Genomic DNA, 23,335 nt, shown 5'->3' on the forward strand with positions numbered 1-23,335 from the left:
CTAGGTAGCACCTCAAAATAATAACCAACAACCAACCCACTGCCACTGAGTCGATTCCACCTCATAGTTACCCTACGAGAGTAGAACCACTCCATAGGGTTTCCAACGCTGTAAATCTTTACGGAAGCAGACTACCACGTCTTTCCAACCAACTCTGTAGGACAGAGAAGAACTGCCCCATAGGGTTTCTAAGGTTGTAAATCTGTACAGAAGCAGACTGCCACATCTTTCTCCCCATGGAGCAGCTGATAGGTTCGAACCACCGACCTTTTGATTAGCAGCCAAGCGCTTTAACCACTATGCCACCGGGGCTCCCTTAGGAATAATGCTGTTGTTGTTGTTGTGTGCCCTCAAGTCGATTCTGACTCATAGCAACCCTACAGGACAGAGTAGAACTGGCCCCTAGGGTTTCCATAGGGTTTCCAAGGAGCAGCTGGTGGATTCAAACTGCCTTTTGGTTAGCAGCCTGAGTGCTTCACCACTTCACTACCAGGGCTCCATTAGGAATAATAAGCACTCAAGTTTTTTTTTTTTTTTTAATTGAATGAGAAATGAAGGAATAAACTACAACCTCTTATGCTTTATGAATCAGATTGCTCCCTTTAATTATATCCCTACCTGGAATACTTAAATCTAACCAAAGCCATCAAGTGGATTCCAACTCATAGCGACCCCATAGGACAGAGCAGAACTACCCCATAGGGATTCCAAGGAGCGGCTGGTGGATTCAAACTGCCAATCTTTTGGTTTGCAGTGAGCTCTTAACCACTGCACCACCAAGGCTGCTTAATTAAATCCCTACCTGAAATACTTAAATCTACCCATGTTTGTATCGGATTGAATGGAAGACACCATCAACTGAAGGATTCACTTTATTATTTTATGCACCCCTAAGAATGAAAAACACTACTGATTTTAATTGCTAGGTTCGTAGATGCATCCTAATTTTGGAGATGTCAAAATGTGAGAAAATATGCATCTGTAATTTAGAATAAAGAACACACAGTATATATAAATGGTAATTTTTTATTACAGTTCTTTGTATTTAAAAAATACATAAAAAATACATACATATCAAAATTTCAAAGAGGTTAATATGACATCCCTACTGGATACAGTAATATGAACACTGTCCCTCCCCTGGGTTCTAGTCCGGAGCTAAGTTTATCTATGATTCAGAGGGTAACTCTCCCTCTGGCCCGACAGCCTCATCAGATTCCAAATGCAGAGCTTCTTCTGAATAGTCTATCTTTAAAAAGAAACCTCAAGAGAGAGATGACCACAAAGGCATCAAAAAATGATCTAGTTTCCAAGGACCAAATCCTAACTTTATGTCAAATTGGTGATAAGCACTAGAGCTCTATATATATGAAGAGGCCTAGTTTTTATCTGGACCTCTTTTGGTGCAGTGGTTAAGGTGCTCAGCTGCTAACCAACCTTTGTTGGCAGTTTGAGTCCATCAGCTGTTCCTTGGAAACCCTATGAGGGAGTTCTACTCTGTCCTATAGGGTCACCAAGAGTCAGAATCAACTAGATGGCAAATGGTAAGTACAGTAAGTAAGTATAATTAAAATACACTGGTTGGTTTAGAATTGACTTTATGTGAATGTTTGCACCCAAACAGTAGATCTGTACAAACAAGAGAGAAATCTGAATTAAAAAAATCATTATTCAAATATCAAAAGTAAAGATATTTATATATATATGAATTATCGGAGATCTGCTGAAATACAAAATCTTAAGTTTTAATAGGGCCCCTAAATCACATCAGAACTTTAAATGATTAAAAGGAATAGTCTACTTATTTTATTATAGATTGCACACACTTAAACAAATTACAATGTACTTTCAAAACTATTTTATTAACTAGACTTTTTTATTGTGCTTTAGGTGAAGGTTTACATAGCAAATTAGTTTCTCATTAAATAATTAATAGACATATTGTTTTGTGACATTGGCTGCCAACCCCACAATGTGTCAACACTCTCCCCTTCTCGACCTTGGGTTCCCCATTTCCATTCATTCAGCTTTCCTATCTCCTCCTGCCTTCTTGTCCTTGCCCAAGGGCTGGTGTGCCTATTTAGTCTCATATACGTGGTTGAACTATGTGTGTTATTGCTTCATAAAAAACCAAAAAACCAAACCCAGTGCTGTCAATTCCGACTCATAGCGACCCTACAGGACAGAGTAGAACTGCCCCACAGAGTTTCCAAGGAGCGCCTGGTGGATTTGAACTGCCAACCCTTTGGTTAGCAGCCGTACCACTTAACCACTACGCCACCAGGGTTTCATGGGCCTGTCTAATCTTTCGCTGAAGGGTGAACCTCGGGAGTGACTTCAGTACTGCGTTAAAAGGGGGTCCAGGGGCCATATTGTCAGGGTTTCTTCAGTCTCTATCAGACCAGTAAATCTGGTCATTTTTTTTTTTTTTTTTTTTGTGAGTTTGAATTTTGTTCTACATTTTTCTCCAGCTCTGTCCAGGACCCTCTATTGTGGTTCCTGTCAGAGCAGTCAGTGGTGGTAGCCAGGCACCATCTAGTTGTGCTAGACTTTGTCTGGTGGAGGCTGTGGTAGCTGTGGTCCATTAGTCCTTTGGACTAATCTTTCCCTTGTGTCTTTGGTTTTCTTCATTCTCGTTTGCTCCAGATAGGGTGGGACCAGTGTAATGTCTTAGATGGCTGCTCACAAGCTTTTAAGACCCAAGACACTATTCACAAAAGTAGGCTAAAGAACATTTTCTTTATAAACTATGTTATGCCAATTATGCTAGATGTCCCCCAAGACCATGATCCCCAGCCCTCAGCCCAGTAACTCGGTCCCTCAGGGAGTTTGGATGCATTTATGAAGCTTCTATGACTTTGCGTTGGTCAAGTTATGCTGACTTCCCCAGTATTGTGTACTGTCTTACCCTTCATCAAAATTTCCTCTTATCTTAAAGCCTAGTATTAACTAGACTTTCAGTTGGCCAAATACTAATGTATGAAAACACATGGATATTGATCAACCCTTAAAAATATTTGTGTAATGCATTTTCTTGTAATGTATCTGGCAAAATGATGCTGTACTGTATAGGGATATGTACACAGAAATATACGCACACACACACACATACACACACACCCGTTGACAGGATTTTATTTGATGGCAGGCTTTGTATTCTTTGTGACAACTGCAAGTATTTTTAGTCACCGGAAATTTAGATAGTAAGTTAAGTACAAAAAGTTCCTTATTTAAAAAAAAATTTCCTTTTTACCCTTTGCCTGAGTTAGCTGAATATTCATCCCAGTTGTCCACTTAGCTTTGTTTATGGAGGTCACGTGGCAGTCTTTCTACAATCTGAAGCTAGTACATTCTTTCTAAATAAATGGCTGCATGTATCACCAGATATTCATGATCAGAGTTCTGGCTACTTATTCTGTAAAGATCACTGTCCGATTTATGTATAATAAAACTTTTTTTAATTTAAAACATTTAAAAACCTCTTCCTCAGTAAGATATGTTTAAAATAATCACTTTCTTACCCAAGCATGGATGTCTTAAAATTTAAAACAGATTTATAAAAACTTACCTTAAGAGTAATCTCTTTTTAAATTTTAAGTAACATTTTGAAGCAGACCACCATGATTTCCTATTTTAGGATGTGAGTGATAAACAAGTTAAAAACTGAATTAAAAGAAAATGAACTACTACTCATTCTTTCACATAACAAACATAATTATGCACAAGTGGTTGGTTCCAGGAATACAAAGGCAAATAAGAGGGGGTCTCTGCTCTTAAGAGGCTCACAATCTGGAAGAGGCAACAGACATGCAAAGAACTAATGATCAGAAGTGCTGCCAAGACATTGTAGAGGGATGAAATGATTAGATTTGTCTTATAACAAAATAGAAGATGGAAACAAGAACATTTATATAATTTTACTATCCTAGGGTGGCACAGTGGTTAAGAGTTTGGCTGCTAACCAAAAGGTCATGAGTTCGAATCCACCAGGCACTCCTTGGAAACCCTATGGGGCAATTCTACTCTGTCCTATAGGGTCGCTGTGAGTCAGAATCTACCCAATGGCAATGGGATTTTTTACTTAAGGGTCACTGTGCTAAGGAGCCTGGTGACACAGTGGCTAAAGTGCTAGGCTGCTAACCAAAAAGTCAGTAGTTCAAATCCACCAGCCACTCCTTGGAATGCCTGTGGGGCAGTTCTACTCTGTCCTTTAGGGTCACTATGAGTCTGAATGGACTTGACAGCAAAGTTTTGTGTGTGTGTGTGTGTGTGTGTGTGTGTGTGTGTGTGTGTGCGCTAAGGACTGAGTCCCTGGGAGGTGCAAATGAATAATGCGCTTGGCTTCTAACCAAAATGTTGGAGGTTCAAGTCCACCCAGAGGCACCTCAGAAGAAAGGTCTGACAGTCTATTTCCAAAACAAAAAAAAAATCAGGCACTGAAAAGCTTATGGAGCACAATTCTACTCGGACACACATGGCGTTGCCATGAGTCAGAACTGACCTGACAGCAACTGGTGCTGGTGGTAAGGGCCGAGGATTCAAACAAGATTCTCATCCTTCAGGAGCCCACAATCCTGCTGCTGTCATGCAAACCATGTCTTACATATTATTACTATATGAAGGAGGAGAATTCTGATCCATTTTACCAATGAGACACATGAACTGGTTCGTATAGTAGGGCTGTCTAAAGTTTTCTTGGAAAGTAGGTACTAGTATAAACACATGCACCCAACAGGTTATCCATCAGTTAACTCTCGACCGAATCAGTTACTGAATCAGCGAGCCCTTTGCCCATTGCTTTGTCAGATGCAGATTTCTGGACTGCTCCAAGCCAGGCATTCTTATACATTTATCATAGTACCTTATATTTTTATAGGACTCTACTGTTTACAAGGTATCGATCTCATTTGAATCACATAAGGCTTGTCAAATGAAAGGCAGGGCAACTAACCTTATTTGTGATTTAGAATGAAGGAGGTTAGGTTTATAGCCGTCAGGGAGTTTATGTAAAGTTGCTACAATCTAGCTAGAAAAGACCATAACTTTGCTGGTTCTTGCTGCCCAGTCATTAAACTTGGAATCAGTCTTTTCCACTAAATAAGGCCTTTTATTGATAGGTTGTTATTAGGTGTCCTTGAGTTGATTTTTGCCTCAGTGACCCCATGTAACAGAGTAGAACTGCCCCATAGGGTTTTTATAGGCTGTGATCTTTACAGGAATAGATCACCAGGTCTTTCTCCTGCGGAGATGCTGAGTAGGTTCAAATTGCCAATGTTTCATTTAGCAGCCGAGCACTTAACTGTTGTGTCACCAGGGCTCCTTAAACAAGGCCTTAGAAAGAGTCAAATGCAAAAGATAATGTGCAAAAATGGTTTTTTTTTAAATTAGCATTGTTGTAATTTTTACAATTAAAACAATTTTAATTATTAAATTCAATCCCCTTAATTCGTAAGTAAAAGAAACGGAGTTTCAAAGACAGTGCGTGTTGCCAAAAGCTACAGTAAAAACAACTGAGAGGGTAAGATCTACAATCTAGGACACTTGACTTCTAGCCCAGTTCTCTTTTTGAGACACTGGAAGGGTATCAAAAACAACAAAAGAAAAATTTTGGAGATAATGACACTTTTTTTTTTTCCCATGGAGAGATTGATTTAAATACAATATTATAGGGAAAAAATAGGTGTAATTAAATTACTGATACAAAGTTTTCTATCTTCAAAGAGTCAATAAGTATAAAATAGAATTTAAAGCAGCAGAGTTAAACCGTGGTCTTTTCCTTATGATTTTGCTTATTTTGATAAAGAATAAAAATATATCTTTAACCAGAGCAGTTTTTAAGTAAGAGGAATTGCTTTTTAAACTAAACGATCAAGGCAACTCCAACTAATGGCAACCCTACGTATGTCAGAGCAAAACTGTGCTCCCTGGGGTTTTCAGTGGCTGACTTTTCAGAAGGAGGTTGCCAGGCCTTTCTTCCAGTGCCCCTCTGGATGGACTCAAACCACCAACCTTGCAGTTAACTGCTGAGTATTAACAGTTTGGGCCACCGAGGGACCCCACTTTCTGAACTATCATTCTTAAATTAACTATAATCAATGACGACATCAATACCTTAAGAAGTGTCTGTGATGACAATGTCGCTGGTGCTCTTTACATCTGATGACTTAGCTTATTATTCATATGTGTCCCTACTATGTGCAAAGGACACTGCATTGGTCACTGGGGGGATACCAGGATAAATCTGTGCAGAGGTCAATAAGAAATAAAAGATATGTGTTTGAATTAATACAATGCAGAGTTCCAAGTCAAAGATAACATTTAAGCTGGCCCTTAAAGACAGGTAGGATGAATGGAAGCAGGGATGAGAGGAAGTGACACTTTAGAGAGAACACGTGAGCTAAGGTAGCAAAGGAGAAAGTTCCTAGGACATCTGGGGACTAAAGGCTACTCCCATGGTAGAATACAGGGTGCCTTGAGGGGACAAGTAGAGTCCCTAGGTGGTGCACAGAGGTAACACACTTGGCTGCTAACCAAACGTTTGCAGTTTGGGTCCACTCAGAAGTGCCTCAGAAGAAAGGCCTGGTGAACTACTACTGAAAAATTAGCCACTGAAACACTATAAAGGACAGTGCTACTCTGACACACATGGGATCACCAAGAGTTGGACTCAGCTTGACAGCAGCTGGTGTTCTGAAGGGGACGAGTAGGAAACAAAGCTTGTAAGGAGGAATCATTGAAGCTTTGAATGTCAGGGAGTCTGGACTTCCATTAATAGGGAAGGGGGACCAAAAATAAAATAAAAGTATAATGATTGGTCTAGAATTACTAAGTCATAACACAAAAGCTCAGAGAGAACATCTGGTCATTCAACAAGCTCAAGTAACTGGGGGAAAAAAAAGTTGTAAACCATTGTAGATGTTTCAGACCAAGGAGTATTTTTATGAAAAATTGTGTAGTATGTTCAATCGCTGATGTACATAAAGAGAGCCCAGAACAGTTTACTTTATAATTAAAAAAATAAAAGGAATTAAGGGTCAGTGTTGGGTTTTCACAGGTTTTAAATGTAGAAATATATGTATATTTTTCTAAAGTAGAATATTAACACTTTTCTCAAGGATTATAACGGTGACCTAGACTGAACAGAAGGAAAACTAACTGGAAAACAATATTACAAAGATTTTAAGAGGTAAAGAAGGAGCAGAGAAGTGATCATTCCTTTTTAAATCATCTAGGTCACTTCCCAAGCTACAAGTCTTTGATTACAGTGGATAACGGCATTCATAATATAGTATTGTGGTAGTATAAAGGGGAGAGGGTATGGAGTTACAATTAAGTAGGTCTGAATTTGAGTGCAGGTTACGTGATCTTAATTTTCCTATAATTCATTCCTTCCATTTATAAATTTAGGATAACAAATATTTCCCTTTGGGTGAGGATTAGAAACAGCATAGGAAAGTAACTGGAAAGTACTCAATAAATGATAGCTCTTCAGTAAAAATCTAGTATTCATTAAGATCCTACTGTGCACCTAGAAGGAGTTCTTGGTGGTGCAAGCAGATAAGTGCTGGACTACTAACCAAAACTTTGGCAGTTAAAACCCACCCAGAGGCACCTTGGAAGAAAGGCCTGGCAATCTGCTTCTCAAAGGCCACAGCCTTGAAAACCCTATAGAGCACAGTTCTAATCTGCACACATTAACTGGACAGCAATGGATTTCTTTTATGTTGCGTTGTGTTCCTAGCACCATGATTCTGTGGTTTTAATTCTCAGCAGACTATGGGGGGGGGGGGGTGAACTGTACTTAGAAAGGTGATCCAGGAACACCGCAACCTCTGCTCCCCAGCTCCAAAAACTTCCCCTCCTCTACACACACACATAAACACACACAGCTCCCCTGTGTATGTGTGCAGGCGCGCACGCACGCTCTCTCTTACACACACACACACACACACACACACACACAATTATTCTACCAGTTCAGATGCAATGTGCTTTGGAGAGGCAAGTCACATTCACATTCAAATGCGATCAGTTCCGTGCTTAGTAAAAAGCTGAGAGGGAAGAAAGGCCACAAAGGAAATAGCAGTTCTAATTTAAACTATAGCCCTGGAGGGGACCTACGTGTCCCCTGACAATCTCTGATGTAGATATTTGAGACTTGAGTTTCAATAATCAAGACTTTGATTTTTAAAATCAATTCTGTAGCTATTACACTGGGGTAGTTCACAGTTAATAGATCAGTTTCCCCCCACTTCCCACTATCCCCAGCTCATTTTAGGTTGGTCAGTAAAGCTCGGGCCCTAAGCTATTACAGGGAAGATGTTTCTCTGCCCCACCACCCTAAACCAACCCCCACCATAGACATTTCACAGGCTACTGAGCTGCGGAAAGCTGTGACTGCCAAGTTTGGATTCTGGGATTCCCAGGACATCAGGTCAAGAAACTGAGAAGTCCACCCAGGGGTAAATTCCACAGATGGTTTCTTCTCTCTCTGGGATCAGTGCTTAGACATCCGGTTTAATCAGATCGTGCACGGACACGATAACTACGCTCCGAAAACAGCCAGGTTCGTTGCCCAGGGACCTTGACCACTCGTTCTTAGAAACCGATTATGCAAATACCAGCTCCAACAGGCGTGTAGCGTCTGAGTACGAATAAGGCAGGAGAAAAACCGAGCTTAGTTTGGACCTTTGGGGTAATTCTGCACTTTTTGAGAGTTTTCACTTTTAGATACATTTTAAAATCAGATAGAGTGGCAACTGCACCCACGTGGAAAACAAACATGTTTACACTCACATTCTCCTCAGATTCTTCACAAACGAGGAAGGAAGAGGCAACGTGGAAAACGCACGTCTAGCGTTATAATAAGACTCGCCACCAAAGATTCGGTACTTTCCCTGGGGTTAACTTGCCAGGACACCTCCACGTTTACTGCGCTTGCGCACGCGCAAACTGCGGCCACGCCTCCCCGTGGGAGACGTAAAACCTGCGCCGGGAGCGGAGCGGTGGAGGGGGGAGGCGGGAGGCAGGGTGCGCATGCGTCCTCGTTGCATCAGCCGCTTGGTCTGTGCCGGCGGCTGGAGCCGCGAAAGAGTCCGTGTCCCTACAGCTTCTTTCGCGTTCGATTGACGCGGCGCGCTCCGAGACTGGAAAATGAAGGGCTACTAGAGTAAGTGCTCCCCTCGGCCGCAGGAGTTGGAGTTAGAATACTTCCTTCCCGCCGGACAACTGCTCGGCGAAACCGGGCCCCGCCCCCTCCCTCCTTCCCTGCCCCTTTCCTGGTGGAGTCCCACTCTTGTTCGGGCCGTGAGCCCCTTCTAAGATCATGAAGCTCGTGAGGAAGGACATTGAGAAGGACAACGCGGGCCAAGTGACCCTGGTCCCCGAGGAGCCCGAGGACATGTGGCACACCTACAATCTAGTGCAGGTGGGCGACAGCCTGCGCGCCTCCACCATCCGAAAGGTGCAGACCGAGTCCTCCACGGGCAGCGTGGGAAGCAACCGAGTCCGCACGACCCTCACTCTCTGCGTGGAGGCCATCGACTTCGACTCTCAAGCCTGCCAGCTTCGGGTCAAAGGGACCAACATCCAAGAGAATGAGTATGTCAAGATGGGGGCTTACCACACCATTGAGCTTGAGCCCAACCGCCAGTTCACCCTAGCCAAGAAGCAGTGGGACAGTGTGGTGCTAGAGCGCATTGAGCAGGCCTGCGACCCGGCTTGGAGCGCTGATGTGGCAGCTGTGGTCATGCAGGAAGGCCTCGCCCATATCTGCTTAGTCACTCCCAGCATGACCTTAACTCGGGCCAAGGTGGAGGTGAACATCCCTAGGAAGCGGAAAGGCAACTGCTCTCAGCATGACCGGGCCTTGGAGCGGTTCTATGAACAGGTGGTCCAGGCCATCCAGCGCCACATACACTTCGATATTGTAAAGTGCATCCTGGTGGCCAGCCCAGGCTTTGTGAGGGAGCAGTTCTGCGACTACATGTTTCAGCAAGCAGTGAAGACTGACAACAAAGTGCTGCTGGAAAACCGGTCCAAATTCCTGCAGGTAAAGCAGTCTTACCTAGGGATCATTAAGAAGGGGCAGTGGGACTGGTATAAACTCCTGCTGAAGTTTTGTCAGTGGAAAAAGTAAAGGAGGAAAAGGCTTTACTTTGCTAGGGTTGCAGTTGTAAATGATTTAATGAAATGGGGTAAATAGAATACGATTTGTTTTTTTCTTAAAGAGAACTCTTAATACCAGCAAATGTATAGAGTAACCTCTACTGAAATTCTTAAACATATATAAAGTCTTATTAGTGCTTTCGGTCTTAGGTCATTGTGGCTGATGATGGATGGATGCCCTAAGAGACTTCTTGTCTAACTTTTGTAATTGTGATTCTAGGTACATGCCTCCTCTGGGCACAAATACTCCCTGAAAGAGGCCCTTTGTGACCCTACTGTAGCTAGCCGCCTTTCAGACACTAAAGCTGCTGGGGAAGTAAAAGCCTTGGATGACTTCTATAAAATGTTACAGCATGAACCTGACCGAGCTTTTTATGGACTTAAGCAGGTGGAGAAGGCCAACGAGGCCATGGCAATTGACACATTGCTCATCAGCGATGAGCTCTTCAGACACCAGGACATAGCCACACGGAGCCGGTACGTGAGGCTGGTGGACAGTGTGAAAGAAAATGCAGGCACGGTTAGGATCTTCTCCAGTCTTCATGTATCTGGGGAACAGCTCAGTCAGTTGACTGGAGTGGCTGCCATTCTCCGCTTCCCTGTCCCTGAACTCTCTGACCAAGAGGATGATTCTAGTTCTGAAGAGGATTAATGATTGGAATATGTAATTGAGACAACCTTATTGCCTCACTGCCTCACTTCTGCTATATGTTTCCCTAGCATCCTTGTGACACTTTTTGACTCATAGAGGGATCTCTGATGTATTTGATCACACTAGGTCACAAGCTTATTTTTTGGTTAGCAGGACATTTATTCAAACTAAAAAAAATAAATTGTGAAAGAAATCTCTGTGTATTACCATCATTATTAATTGGGAAAACATTGTATAGGAATGATCAGTTATTTGCAGTACTTAGAAAAGTTCTGTGTGTCCAATAATAATAATACCTATGTATTGTTTGGGAGATATCATAAAACCCCATGCTGTGTACTTTGAAATAGTTTTCCGTAGGAAAAGTTTTTACCTCATTATCCGCAGTTTACATTATGCTTAGGTTAATTCTTCATGGTGTTCTCGAACTGCATTTGATGCTTCTTCCTGCCCCTACCTCTGTGCATACTCCATTTTTTTTTAGGATTTAAATTTATTTCTATTTTAAGCTATAGCCAAACCATTAGGAGACTTTTTTTTTTAATCTGAAGTGGTTTTACTAATTATAAGTTATTGAAAACTGAATAATTTGAGTAATTTAAAAGTACAAGCTTAAAGTATTCCTTGGAAATATACTTTAATAATGCTATTTAAAATTAATATTTGAATCAACTCACAGGTAAATATAGCTTTAATTATGTTTGGGAACCACGTTGAGATACATTAAAAATAATTAGAAATGTTGTGTGGTAGGCTGAATAATGCTCAGAGACCTAACCCAGGAGACTTTTCTTGCACACATTTAAAATGGAATTTTCCTTAAAAGACGTATTAAACCAATCATGTTAAAAGTAAACTCCTGTTTTGTTGTTAGAATTAATCATGTTTGCTTTAGAGGGCCACTTAATCAGCTATTCTTAGATCATGGACTTTTGACCTGCCAGAGATTCACAAGATAATCCAGTTGAGGTATCTTCATTTTTAAAATGAGACGTGAGGTGTGACTTGCTGGTCATGTGGCTACTTGGTGGGCAAAGCTGAAAAGAAACAAAAAAACCAAACCCGTTGCCATTGAGTTGACTCTTGACTCAAACTCTGACTCATAGCAACCCTAAAGGACAGAGTAAAACTGCCCTGTAGGGTTTTCAAGGAGCTCCTGGTGGATTTGAACTGCTGACCTTCTGGCTAGCAGCCGTACCTCTTAACCACTACACCAACAGGGTTTCCAGGGCAAAAAGTATCCCCTAATCCAGACCCCATTGAAACACTCTTTTCTGGGGGAGGGACATGGATTTGTATGTGGCATTAGCCTTCGTGCTTCCACATTCTTATTGGACTTCACCACATGCTATCTTGGGGTTAGAGAAAACGTTTTCAGAAAGTTTGAGTAGCAGCCAGCTGTTGATATGTGGCAGTTGACTTGCACTCCAGTTAAACCAAAACAAATGAAAAAACCCAAACCCATTGCTATTGGGATGATTCCAACTCAATGCTGTATGTTAAGAGTAGAACTGCTCCATAGGGTTTTCTTAGCCATACTCTTGCTGGAAAGGATTTGCCTGGCCTTTTTTCCATGGAGCTGCTGCGTGGGTTCGCAGCTGTTCTCAAACTATGTCATCCAGGTGCCCATGTACTGCAGTACTTTGCTGTAATTGGGGAATTTCTGCAAGTACCTGGGAGTTCAAATGCTCCTTTTTTTCTCGTGCATTTCTAAGAGACAAGGAGGGAGCCTGAGGAATGGAATTGCATCTTGACCTTTTACGAACACCCACGGGGCAAAATGATTAGGCAAGGTCTTATAAAGAAAGTGGTGATTCAGTTTGTAACTCTAGGATTAAAGATGACTCCTTAGAGATACTAAGTAAACTTTTGCTTCTCGTTTCGGTATCTGTTGTTTTAAATACCAATTTGGGGAATTGTTTTTAATAAGCTTTTAAACACTTTGATGATCAAATTATTTTTTATACATGTCCCCTTCAGACGGCAGCATATACTATAAAAGGGACACTAGCATCCCAAGAAACATGATGGAACTTGTGTATCCCAGTGATCAGACAGCAGTAGGTACTGTAAGTGGAACACTAGCAGCCCAAGAAACCTAAGAAGTGAAAAATTTAACTGGGCCTGCTCTGTCCCGCAGGCAAGGAAAGGTTTTAAACTAGTCTAAATCTTTATCTGTAGTTGGGAACAGACACTTCCATATTCTTTAAAATCATATATATTTTTAAAATGGAACCCTGGTGGTACAGTGGCTAAGAGCTTGGCTGCGAACCAAAATGTCAGCAGTTTGAATCCACCAGCAGCTCCTTGGAAACCGTATGGGGCAGTTCTACTCTGTCATATAGCATAGCTAGAGTCAGAATTGACTCGATAGCAATGGGCTTCCTTTTTTTTTTTTAGTCTAAAAATTCAGATTGTCATTTCATTATAATTCTAAGAATAACTTTATTATATCATAAAATACTTTATTATAAAAATTATGTTATTAAATAGTTTGGGAAAGCATAAAATGGAAGGAGTACCTGGTGCTGCAAATAGTTAACGTGCTCATCTGCTAACGGTAATGTTGGCTCACATCCACCCAGCAGCTCCTTGGAAGAAAGGCTGAGCAATCTACCTCTGAAAAATCAGCCATTGAAAATTCTGGAGCACAGTTCTACTTTGATACATATGGAGTCGCAATGAATGAAAATCAACTCAATGGCAATTAGAAATGGATAGAATGGAAACCTCTAAGATTCCTAAATTTAGAACTGGATTGATAATGAGTCATATTTTCAGAGGTTGGAGATTTGAGGCATCTGTAACTCTCATCAGGTCATTACTGGTTATTCCTAGCCCTATTATTCATGGTAATAGAAACCAGGAGAAATTAAACCTACAGATTAATCAATATGTTTTAGGCTATAGGTCGCCATGAGTCGGAATCGACTCGAGGGCACTGGGTGGGTTGGGTTAGGCTATAAAAAAAAAAATAGGTTCTCAAATTTAGCTGCCTGTTAACTTTACCTCAGAAGCTTTTTAAAACTCTTAGGGTCTAAACTGGATATCAGACTAAACTTTCACCCCAAGAAATGCTTTTTTTTTTTTTTTTTAAGCTTTCTTGGTAATTGCAGTATGCATCAAGATTAAGAACGATTGATTTCAGGCCTTGCTATTCATAAGTGTGGTCTAGCAGCATCCCTCAAGAACTTGTTAGAAACTAGAATACGGGGTCCTATCCTAGGGCTATTGAATCAGAATCTACATTTTAACACTTTCAGATGATTACTGTGTATCATAAAATCTGATCAAGCATAGGTAATAGCTTATTTTCCCTTTGCTAGTAAATCTCTGGCTGGGATTGGCAGCCTTAAAGAAAAAACGATTTGAGTTTTAAGGTCTTTCAAGACACTTAACTGGCCAATATTGAGTTCATCTATGAAACCTTGCTAAATAAAAATCTACTCTTATGTCTGTGAAGCATTAAATTTTAAAAATCTTTAAGAATTCCTATTTTTTAAAAGTTACATTGTATGTCATTATCAAAGAATAATCCTTCCTAGATGAATAGGTGGGAATATCAAAATAGTGATAAAACCAAAAACCAGTGGCCATTGTCCATTCTAACTCATGGCAGCCCATTTGTTTCAGATTAGAACTGCTCCATACAGTTTTCAATGGCTGTGATTTTTCTGAAGTAGATCTCCAGGTCTCTGGGTGGATTCAAACCACTTAGCGCCACCCAGGGATTCTTTATGGAATCTTAGTGGTGCAGTAGTTAAGAGCTCGGCTGTTAACAAAAGGTCGGCAGTTTGAATCTATCAGTTGCTCCTTGGAAACCCTACGGGGCAGTTCTATTCTGTCCTATACGGTTACTATGAGTTGGAATCAACTTGACAGCAATGGGTTTGGTTTTTGGTATAGGGTTTCCAAGCCTATAAATCTTTACGGAAGCAGACTGCCACATCTTTCTCCTGTAGAGTGGCTGGTGGGTTCGAACCGCTGACCTTTCAGTTAACAGCTGAGCTCTTAACCACTGCACCACCAGGGCTCCTACTAGATAACAATACATAATCAAATTATATGTTGCTATCCCCCCCGCCCCGCCCCATTTATGTGTTAAATACCTTGCTAATTTTATGACTGGATTGTTGATCCTGGATTTTATTTTCATTATCCCATTTTACGCAAATTGGATTTTTCTCCCCCGACATGCCACCAGAGTAGATTTGTAAAGCTAATTTTCTTTTATCTACCTATTTTCTATCACTAAGTGTAGTTTCCTTTTTTAATCCCTACAAGCAATTCTGTCAACGACGAATTGTCTTTAGCAAAAGGGACTCATAATTTCTGTAGCCCATATGTTCTGGAACTGAAATTCTCTTGGTTCCTAAAAAAAGTGTACAGATGAAACTTGATATATACGTGAATATCTCATAACAGAAGCTCTTCTGCAGGAAGGGATTATTGTGCTTTTAAATCAGTTGGTTTTTCAAGTGAATAAGACTAGCTATTTGCATACAGTAACAGGATTGTTGAATGAAACGTTGAAGGGGGCTCTTAAAGTGATTCTGAGGATTTGAGGAGGGAGGAACTCTTGCCTGAGGCCGGAGCTTAGATATGTGGTGTCTGTATTTCGATTGCACCAAATTAGGAGTATTATATTTAGTTTTATTCATTCCTTTGTTTAGTGTCTACCTTGAACCAAGCATTGGTCTGGGTTTGGGAAAGAGAAACATGTAAAGAAATCAGTGCTATAGGTAACTTGTAGGAGTGTGTAAGAGGACAAAGTGTTGCCAGTGGTTACTTTATGGAGCAGAAGTCCAGTAAATTTACCTAAAATATTGAGAAGCTGTATCTGTCCCACAGAAACCCGAAAAGGTAAGTGGGAATGAAGGGGGTTGGGAGGGTATGTATTAATGATATTGGTCCTCCATGCCACAATAAGGAACTAGGTTTTGACCATAATGAGAAACCTCTGTAAAGTTTAAACAGGGAAATGCCATGATACATTCTGCATTTCACAGATAATCACTGTTTGGCAGCATCAAGGATGAATCAAGACCAGTTAGGAAAATGCATATTCACAGAATCCAAGGGAAAAATGATGGTGTCCTGGTAGCAATATTCCTTGCAATAGGAATGAAAAGAAGTCAATAGGAGGCTTTAGGAGACAGGATCAAAAAACTTGGGCAGCAGATTTAGTTCAGGATTACCAAAAGAGTAGTCTGGGATAAATCTCAGATTTTTTCTTAAATGGTGGAAGAGATGACAGCACAATTCAAAGAAACAGGAAGTATAGGAAGAGGAGCTGGTTTGGAAGGGGAGCTCATGGAACTTACATTCTAGACAGATGATAAACAAAACAACTAAGTGAAATGTTACAGAGAAAAAATAAGACAAGGAAAAGGGAAGGGAATCTTAAAAAAGTTATATATTTACAAAGGCTAGTTAGGGAAGGCCTCACTGACATGACAGTTGAGCGAAAACCTGAAGGGAGTAAGAAATCTGCTGGGAAAACATCCCAGATATTCCACAGGTACTTGAAACTCGAAGATTCAAAGTCAACACCATAATCCAAAATCATCAATTGAATAACTATGGTGAAATGATACAACCCAGACACATACCTTCCTGATTTTAAACCATGCAGCATACCCTTGTTCTGAAAACTAATGATTGAAGACCAGACGATTTGTGGAAGGACATCATACATGAAGAAAGCAAGAGGTCATTAAAAAGACAGGAAAGAAAAAATCTGAGTGGATGTCAGAAGAGACTATGAAACTTGCTTTTAAACATCGAGTAGCTAAAACAAAAGGAAAAAATGACGAAATAAAAGAGCTAAACAGAAGATTTCAAAAGGCTGCTTGAGAAGACAAAGTATTATGATCACGTGAAAGACCTGGAGATAGAAAACCAGAAGTGAAGAGCATGCTCAGCATTTCTCAAGTGGAAAGAACTGAAGAAAAAATTCAAGACTTGAGTTGCAATACTGAAGAATTTTATAGGGAAAATATTAAACGACACAGGAAGCATCAAAAGAAGATGGAAGGAATACAAAGAGCCACTATACCAAAAAGAATTGGTAGAAATTCAACCATTTCAGGAGGTAACATATTATCAGGAACCAATGGTACTGAAGGAAGAAGTCCAGGCTGCTCTGAAGGCACTGGAGAGAAACAAGGCTCCGGGAATTGATGGAATATCAATTGAGATGTTTTCAATAAATGGATGCAGCACTGGAAGTGCTCACTTGTCTATGCCAAGAAACTGGGAAGACAGTTACCTGGCCAACTGACTGGAAGATGGCCATATTTATGCCTATTCCCAAGAAAGGTGATTCAACTGAATGTGGAGATTATAGAACAATATCGTTAATATCACATGCAAGCAAAATTTTGCTGAAGATCATTCAAAAGCTGCTGCAGCAGTGCATCAACAGGGAACTTCCAGAAATTCAAGCCGGATTTAGAAGAGGACTTGGACCCAGGGATATCATTGCAGATGCCAGATGGATCCTGGCTGAAAGCAGAGAATACCAGAAAGATGTTTACCTGTGTTTCATTGACTATGCTAAGGCATTTGACTCTGTGGATCATAAGAAATTACAAATAACATTTCGGAGAATGGGAATTCCATAACACTTAATTGTGCTCATGAGTAATCTGTACATGGATCAAGAGGCAGTTGTTTGGACAGAACAAGGGGATACTGCATGGTTTAAAGCCAGGAAAGGTGTGCGTCAGGGTTGTATCCTTTCACCATACTTATTCAATCTGCATGCTGAGAAAATAATCCAAGAAGCTAGACTATATGAAGAAGAATGCCACATCAGGTTTGGAGGAAGACTCATTAACCTTCGATAAGCAGATGGCACAGCCTTGCTTGCTGAAAGTGAAGAGGACTTGAAGCACTTACTGATGAAGATCAAAGACCACAGCCGTCAGTATGGGTTAGACCTTAACATAAAAACCAAAAATCCTCACAACTGGACCAATAAGCCACATCATGATAAACAGAGAAAAGATTGAGGTTGTGAATGATTTCATTTTACTTGGATCCACAATCAACAGCCATGGAAGCAGTAGTCAGGAAATCAAAAGATACACTGCATTGGGCAAATCAGCTGCAAAAGACTTCTTTAAAGTGTTGAAAAGCAAAGATGTCACCTTGAGGACTAAAATGTGCCTGACCCAAGCCATGGTGTTTTCAATCACCTCCTATGCATTGGAAAACTGGACAGTGAATAAGAAAGATCAAAGAAGAATTGACACCTTTGAATTGCAGTGTTGGCGAAGAATATTGAATATACCACGGACTACCAAAAGAACAAACAAACCTGTCTTGGAAGTAGTACAACCAGCATGTTCCTTAGAAACAAGGATGGCGAGACTATGTGTCACATACTTTGGTCATGTTTTCAGAAGGGATTAGTCCCTGGAGAAGGACATCATGCTTGGTAAAGTAGAGGATCAGCGAAAAAGAAGACCCTCAGCGAGATGGATTGGCATAGTGGCTGCAACAATGACTTCAAACATAGCAACAATTGCGAGGATGGCGCAGGACTGGGCAGTGTTTCGGTCTGTTGTGCATAGGGTTGCTGTGAGTTGGAACTGACTCGAGGGCACCTAACAACAACAACATATCCGTGTTCTGTTCGAAACACTGCCTCTTGGTCTATGTATAGGTTCCCTGTTCTGAAATTCCCGTTCTTTGAAATGTTATCCATAATTTGTTATTATCTACAGAGTGGAATGACTTTGCATAGTCAATAAAACATATAAACATCTTTCTGGTGTTCTCTGCTTTCAGCCAAGATCCATCTGACATCAGCAGTGATATCTCTCATTCCATACCCTCTTCTGAATCTGAATTGACTTTCTGGCAGTTCCCCATCGATTTACTGCTGAAACCATTCCTGAATTATCTTCAGCAAAATTTTACTTATGTGTTATATATTAATGATATTTTTTGATAGTTTTCACATTCTGTTGGATCACCTTGTTTGGCATGGTCACGAATATTGATCTCTTCCAGTTGGTTGGCCAGGTAGCTGTCTTCTAAATTTCTTGGCATGGACAGGTGAGCACCTCAAGCTCTGCATCCATTTGTTGAAACATTTCAATTGATATTCCGTCAATTCCTGGAGACTTGTTTTTTGCCAGTGCCTTTAGTCCAAAAAAAAAAAAATTTTTTTTTTTTTTTTTTTTAGTCCAGCTTGGACTTCTTCCTTCAGTAACATTGGTTTTGGATCATATGCTGAAATGATTGAACACTGACCAATTCTTTTTGGTCAATAGTCTGTATATCTCTTCCATCGTCTTTTGATGTTTCCTGTGTCCTTCAATATTTTGCCCATAAAATCCTTCAATATTGCAACTTGTGGCTTGAATTTTTTCTTTCAGTTCTTTCAACTTGAAAAATGCTGAGCGTGCTCTTCCCTTTTGGTTTTCTCACTCCAGGTGTTTGCATATGTCATTATAATACTTTGTCTTCTCAAGCAGCCTTTTGAAATCTTCTGTTCAGCTCTTTTACTTCATCATTTCTTCCTTTCACTTTAGCTACTCAGCATTGAAGAACAAGTTTCAGAGTCTCTTGTGACAACCATTTTGATCTTTTCCTTCTTTCCTGTCTTTTTAATGACCTTTTGTTTTCTTCGAGCACGATATCCTTGATGTCCATCCCACAGCTTCTCTGGTGTTCAGTCATTAGTGTTCAATGCACCAAATCTATTCTTGAGATGGTCTCTATATTCTGGTGGGATATACTCAAGGTCATAGTTTGTCTCTAATTAACTTGTTCTATTTCCCTTCAGCTTCAGCGTGAACTTGCATATGAGAAACTGACGGTTTGTTTTGCATTTGACCCCTGGCCTTGTTCTGACTGATAATATCGAGCTTCTCCATTGTCTCTTTCCACAGATGCAGTCTATTTGACTCCTGTGTATTCCATTCCATGAGGCCCACCTGTATAGTCATCTTTTATGTAGTTGAAAAAAAGGTATTTGCAATGAATAAGTCATTGGTCTTGAAAAACTCTATCATTTAATATCTGGGGTTGTTTCTGTCACCAAGCCCATATTTTCCAACTACTAATCCTTCTTCTTTGTTTCTAACTTTTGCATTCCAATTACCAGAGTTCCCAAATAGGAGAAATTAAGGTGAAGAGTTGAAGAGCAACTAGAAAGAACAAACAAAAAACACTACTTAAGATAAAAATTTAAAAACTGTAAATGAAGTACTTTTCTTCAAATTGGTATCAGTCCTATGATTCAGTTTAGATGTTCTAGGAGAATTAGTTTATATATTCTAAACATACTGAGCCCTGGTGATGCAGTGGGTAAGCACTTGGCTGCTAACCAAAAGGTCAACATTTTAAACCTACCAGCTGCTCCAGGGGAGAAAGATGTGACAGTATGATTCCATAAAGGTTACAGCCTTGGAAACTCTATGGGGCAATTCCACTCTGTCCTATAGTGTCAATGACTTATACTGGGTTCTCTAGAGAAGTAAATTCAGTGAAGCATATAGAGATAAACATATATGTAGAGATTTGCCTCAAGGAAATGGCCCACACTATTTTGGAGGCTAGCAAGTCCCAAATCTGTGGGTCAGGCACCAGGCTGGAGGCTTCCCCTGACTCATGTGGTTACAGGGACTGGTGAGGCCACAATCATCAGGTCAGATGGTAGGCCGTTGGCTCACAGGGCTGCGGAATCTAGTGAATCCCAGAATCAGCAGGTCAGACAGCAGGCTCAAGTCACAAGAACTGGAAAGCAGATGATGATGAGCCAGATGCAGGATTCACAGCAATGGAGAGCCTTGCCAGAACATCCATCCATCTATCTGTCTGTCTATCTATATTGGATGCAGGCCACATTCCAAAGGAAACTCCCACTATATCAGAATAAAGGTGTGACTTGAGTAAGGGTGTAAGTTGAGTCACACCTCTTGTAATGCTGTGACTCAAGATACACTTCACACTAATTCTGCCTCATTAACATTTAGAGGTTAGGATTTACAACCTCCAAAAATGGAGAATAATAATATCACAAATGGGGGAAAATTATGTCATCACAAAATGGAAAAAAACCACAAATTTTTGGGAATTATGGCCTAGCCAAGTTGACACATGACATTAACCATCACAGCTAACACCATGTCAACTTCGCACCTGTACACAACTTCTTAAACCACATAACCTGTAAATAAAGACAATTATAAAGTCATATTTGTGCCTAACATGATGCAACTAGCATGCGTACAACCAAAAATGCACTAGTCCTATTTACATCTTACATTTTGTAAATGATGGGATAAGGAAGGGAAGAAAATAAAAATGTTTGCTGTATCTATATTTATATGTCTATATCTATATATGAACAATTACAGTCATTGTTAGTTGTAACTGGTATTATTCCACCAGCCATTTAATATCTCTTTTTTTTTTTTTTTTTTTTTACCCTCATTAAGCAAATCAGTTGGTTGTGGTTCTTTGCCTGGTGGGGTGACCCAAACCTTCATTCCTGAAGGGTCTGGGCCATTAGTAGCCATGTCAGAATTGGGTTGTTGTATTTTTGCATTGACTTTAATAACAGGACGTGGTAGTACTAAGAGACGCTCTAAGGAGTCTCCTGTATTCCAGGCATACTCTTCTTTACCTCCATTATGTAATATCAATCCAATTTCCTCTTGGTGATCAGTATCAGTCACACCAGCCGATATGGTAATTCCCTTCTTTGCGTGTTGATCCACAGGTATGAGGAGCCCAAAGTGGTCGGGTGGCATTCTTAACCTCTAGTTCAGTGGAGTTAAGTGTTGTGTCTCCAGTGTGAGCATTCTTCCCTTTGGAACTAACACCTTTAGACCTGCAGAGCATAGGGTGCAGGGAAATTTTGTGAGTGGGTCACCAAGGGTAATAGTGGTGCCACTCCCATTTCCACTCCTTGATTCCTGGACCCATGAATTATGTGTGTGGGAGAAACAGCATCATATATTGGACGCTGGTTTAGAGCATATACAGCCTTCTGGAGAACATTGCCCAACCCTGCAAATTATTACCACCTAGCTGGCAACTTAATTTTGTTTTAGAAGGCTGTTCCATCATTCGATCAACCCAGCTGCTTCAGGATGATAGGAAACATGGTAAGACCATTGAATTCCATGAGCATGGGTGCATCGATGAACTTCATTTGCTGTGAAGTGAGTCTTTTGATCCAAGGTGATGCTGTGTGGGATACCATGATGGTGGATGATGCATTCTGTGAGCCCATGAATGGTAGTTTTGGAATAAGCATTGCATGCAGGGCGGGAAAATCTGTATTCAGAGTGTCTATCCCAGTAAGAACAAAATGCTTACCTTTCCACGATGGAAACAGACCAGTATAATTAACCTGCCACCAGGTTGCTGGCTCATTGACTCGAGGAATGATGCCATATCAGGGACTCAGTGTTGGTTTCTGCTGCTGGCAGATTGGGAACTCAGCAGTGGCTGTAGCCAAGTCAGCCTTGGTGAATGAAAGTCCATGTTGCTGAGCCTATGACTAACCTCTATCCCTGCTACCATGGCCACTTTGTTTATGAGTCCATTGGGCAATGACAGGAGTGGCTAGAGAAAAAGGTGACTGGTTTCCACAGAACACATCATTCTATCCACTAGGTTGTTAAAATCTTCCTCTGCTAGGGTCACCCTTTGGTGAGCATTCACATGAGACACAAATATCTTCACTTTAACCCATTCAGAGAGGTCTATCAACATACCTCTTCCCCAGACCTGCTTGTCACCAATTTTCCAATCTAGTTCCTTCCAAGTCCCCCACCATCTTGCCAAACCATTGTCCACAGCCCATGGATCAGTATACAGTCTCACACTTGGCTGTTGTGAACAACAGGAGCTCGAAGTTCTGCTCACTGGGGGGGATTTTGCTTCACCACTGTCCATGGAGGTCCCAGAAAGGGGCTGCTGTGCTGCCAGTGTCTACTTCAGAGTGGTGCCTGCATATCACACAAAACCATCTATAAGCCAGGCATGAGTTTTCTCTTCCTCAGTCAACTGATTATAAAGAACTCCCCGGGAGGCCATAGATGGAGACTGTGAGAGGGAAGGTAATGTGACAGGAGTGGAGACCATGGGCATTTGGGCCACTTCCTCACGCAACTTACTTTTGCCTTCGGGTCCTGATCAAGCCCAATATCGTACATACCATTTCCATGTAATGATGGAGGGTTGCTCTTCACATCTGACTTTGTAACTCTGTGGGTTATACAACACGCAGTTCATAATAGACAGCTCAGGCTGCATGGTGGCTTGGTGGAACCATGGTTAAACATTCAGCCTCTACTAAGGCCCACTAATAAGCCAAAAGCTGTTTTTCAAAAGGAGAGTAGTTATCTACAGAAGTTATCTACAAAGCAGGGCTTTGCTCCAAAATCCTGAGTCTGCGTTGTGATTCACCAATAGAAGCCTGCCAAAGACTCCAAACAGCCACGGACACTTCAAGGACCACTCGATCCACCAGGTCATATGGCCCAA

The 23,335-nt window shown here is 40.9% G+C and overlaps 2 protein-coding genes and 1 long non-coding RNA gene across 3 annotated transcripts in view; 2 read left to right on the forward strand and 1 right to left on the reverse strand.

Annotated features, from left to right (window-relative positions):
• Positions 1-8,980, reverse strand: part of LOC111749960 (uncharacterized) — a 240,761-nt gene extending 231,781 nt beyond the window's left edge. The window contains exon 1 of the long non-coding RNA XR_002785121.2: positions 8,797-8,980. This is a non-coding gene — a long non-coding RNA (uncharacterized LOC111749960). The remainder of the gene's footprint in view (positions 1-8,796) is intronic.
• ITGA1 (integrin subunit alpha 1) overlaps positions 1-23,335 on the forward strand; it is a 231,824-nt gene that overhangs the window by 7,594 nt on the left and 200,895 nt on the right. The window lies entirely within an intron of this gene.
• On the forward strand, positions 9,057-11,012 carry PELO (pelota mRNA surveillance and ribosome rescue factor). Its single transcript, XM_003408027.4, has 2 exons — positions 9,057-10,051; positions 10,388-11,012. Exons 1-2 carry the CDS (start codon positions 9,326-9,328, stop codon positions 10,817-10,819), a joined length of 1,158 nt encoding a protein of 385 aa, XP_003408075.1. The 5' UTR covers positions 9,057-9,325; the 3' UTR covers positions 10,820-11,012.

This window comes from Loxodonta africana, chromosome 2 (assembly GCF_030014295.1).
Source record: "Loxodonta africana isolate mLoxAfr1 chromosome 2, mLoxAfr1.hap2, whole genome shotgun sequence".
In the NCBI taxonomy this organism is placed as follows: Eukaryota; Metazoa; Chordata; class Mammalia; order Proboscidea; family Elephantidae; genus Loxodonta; species Loxodonta africana.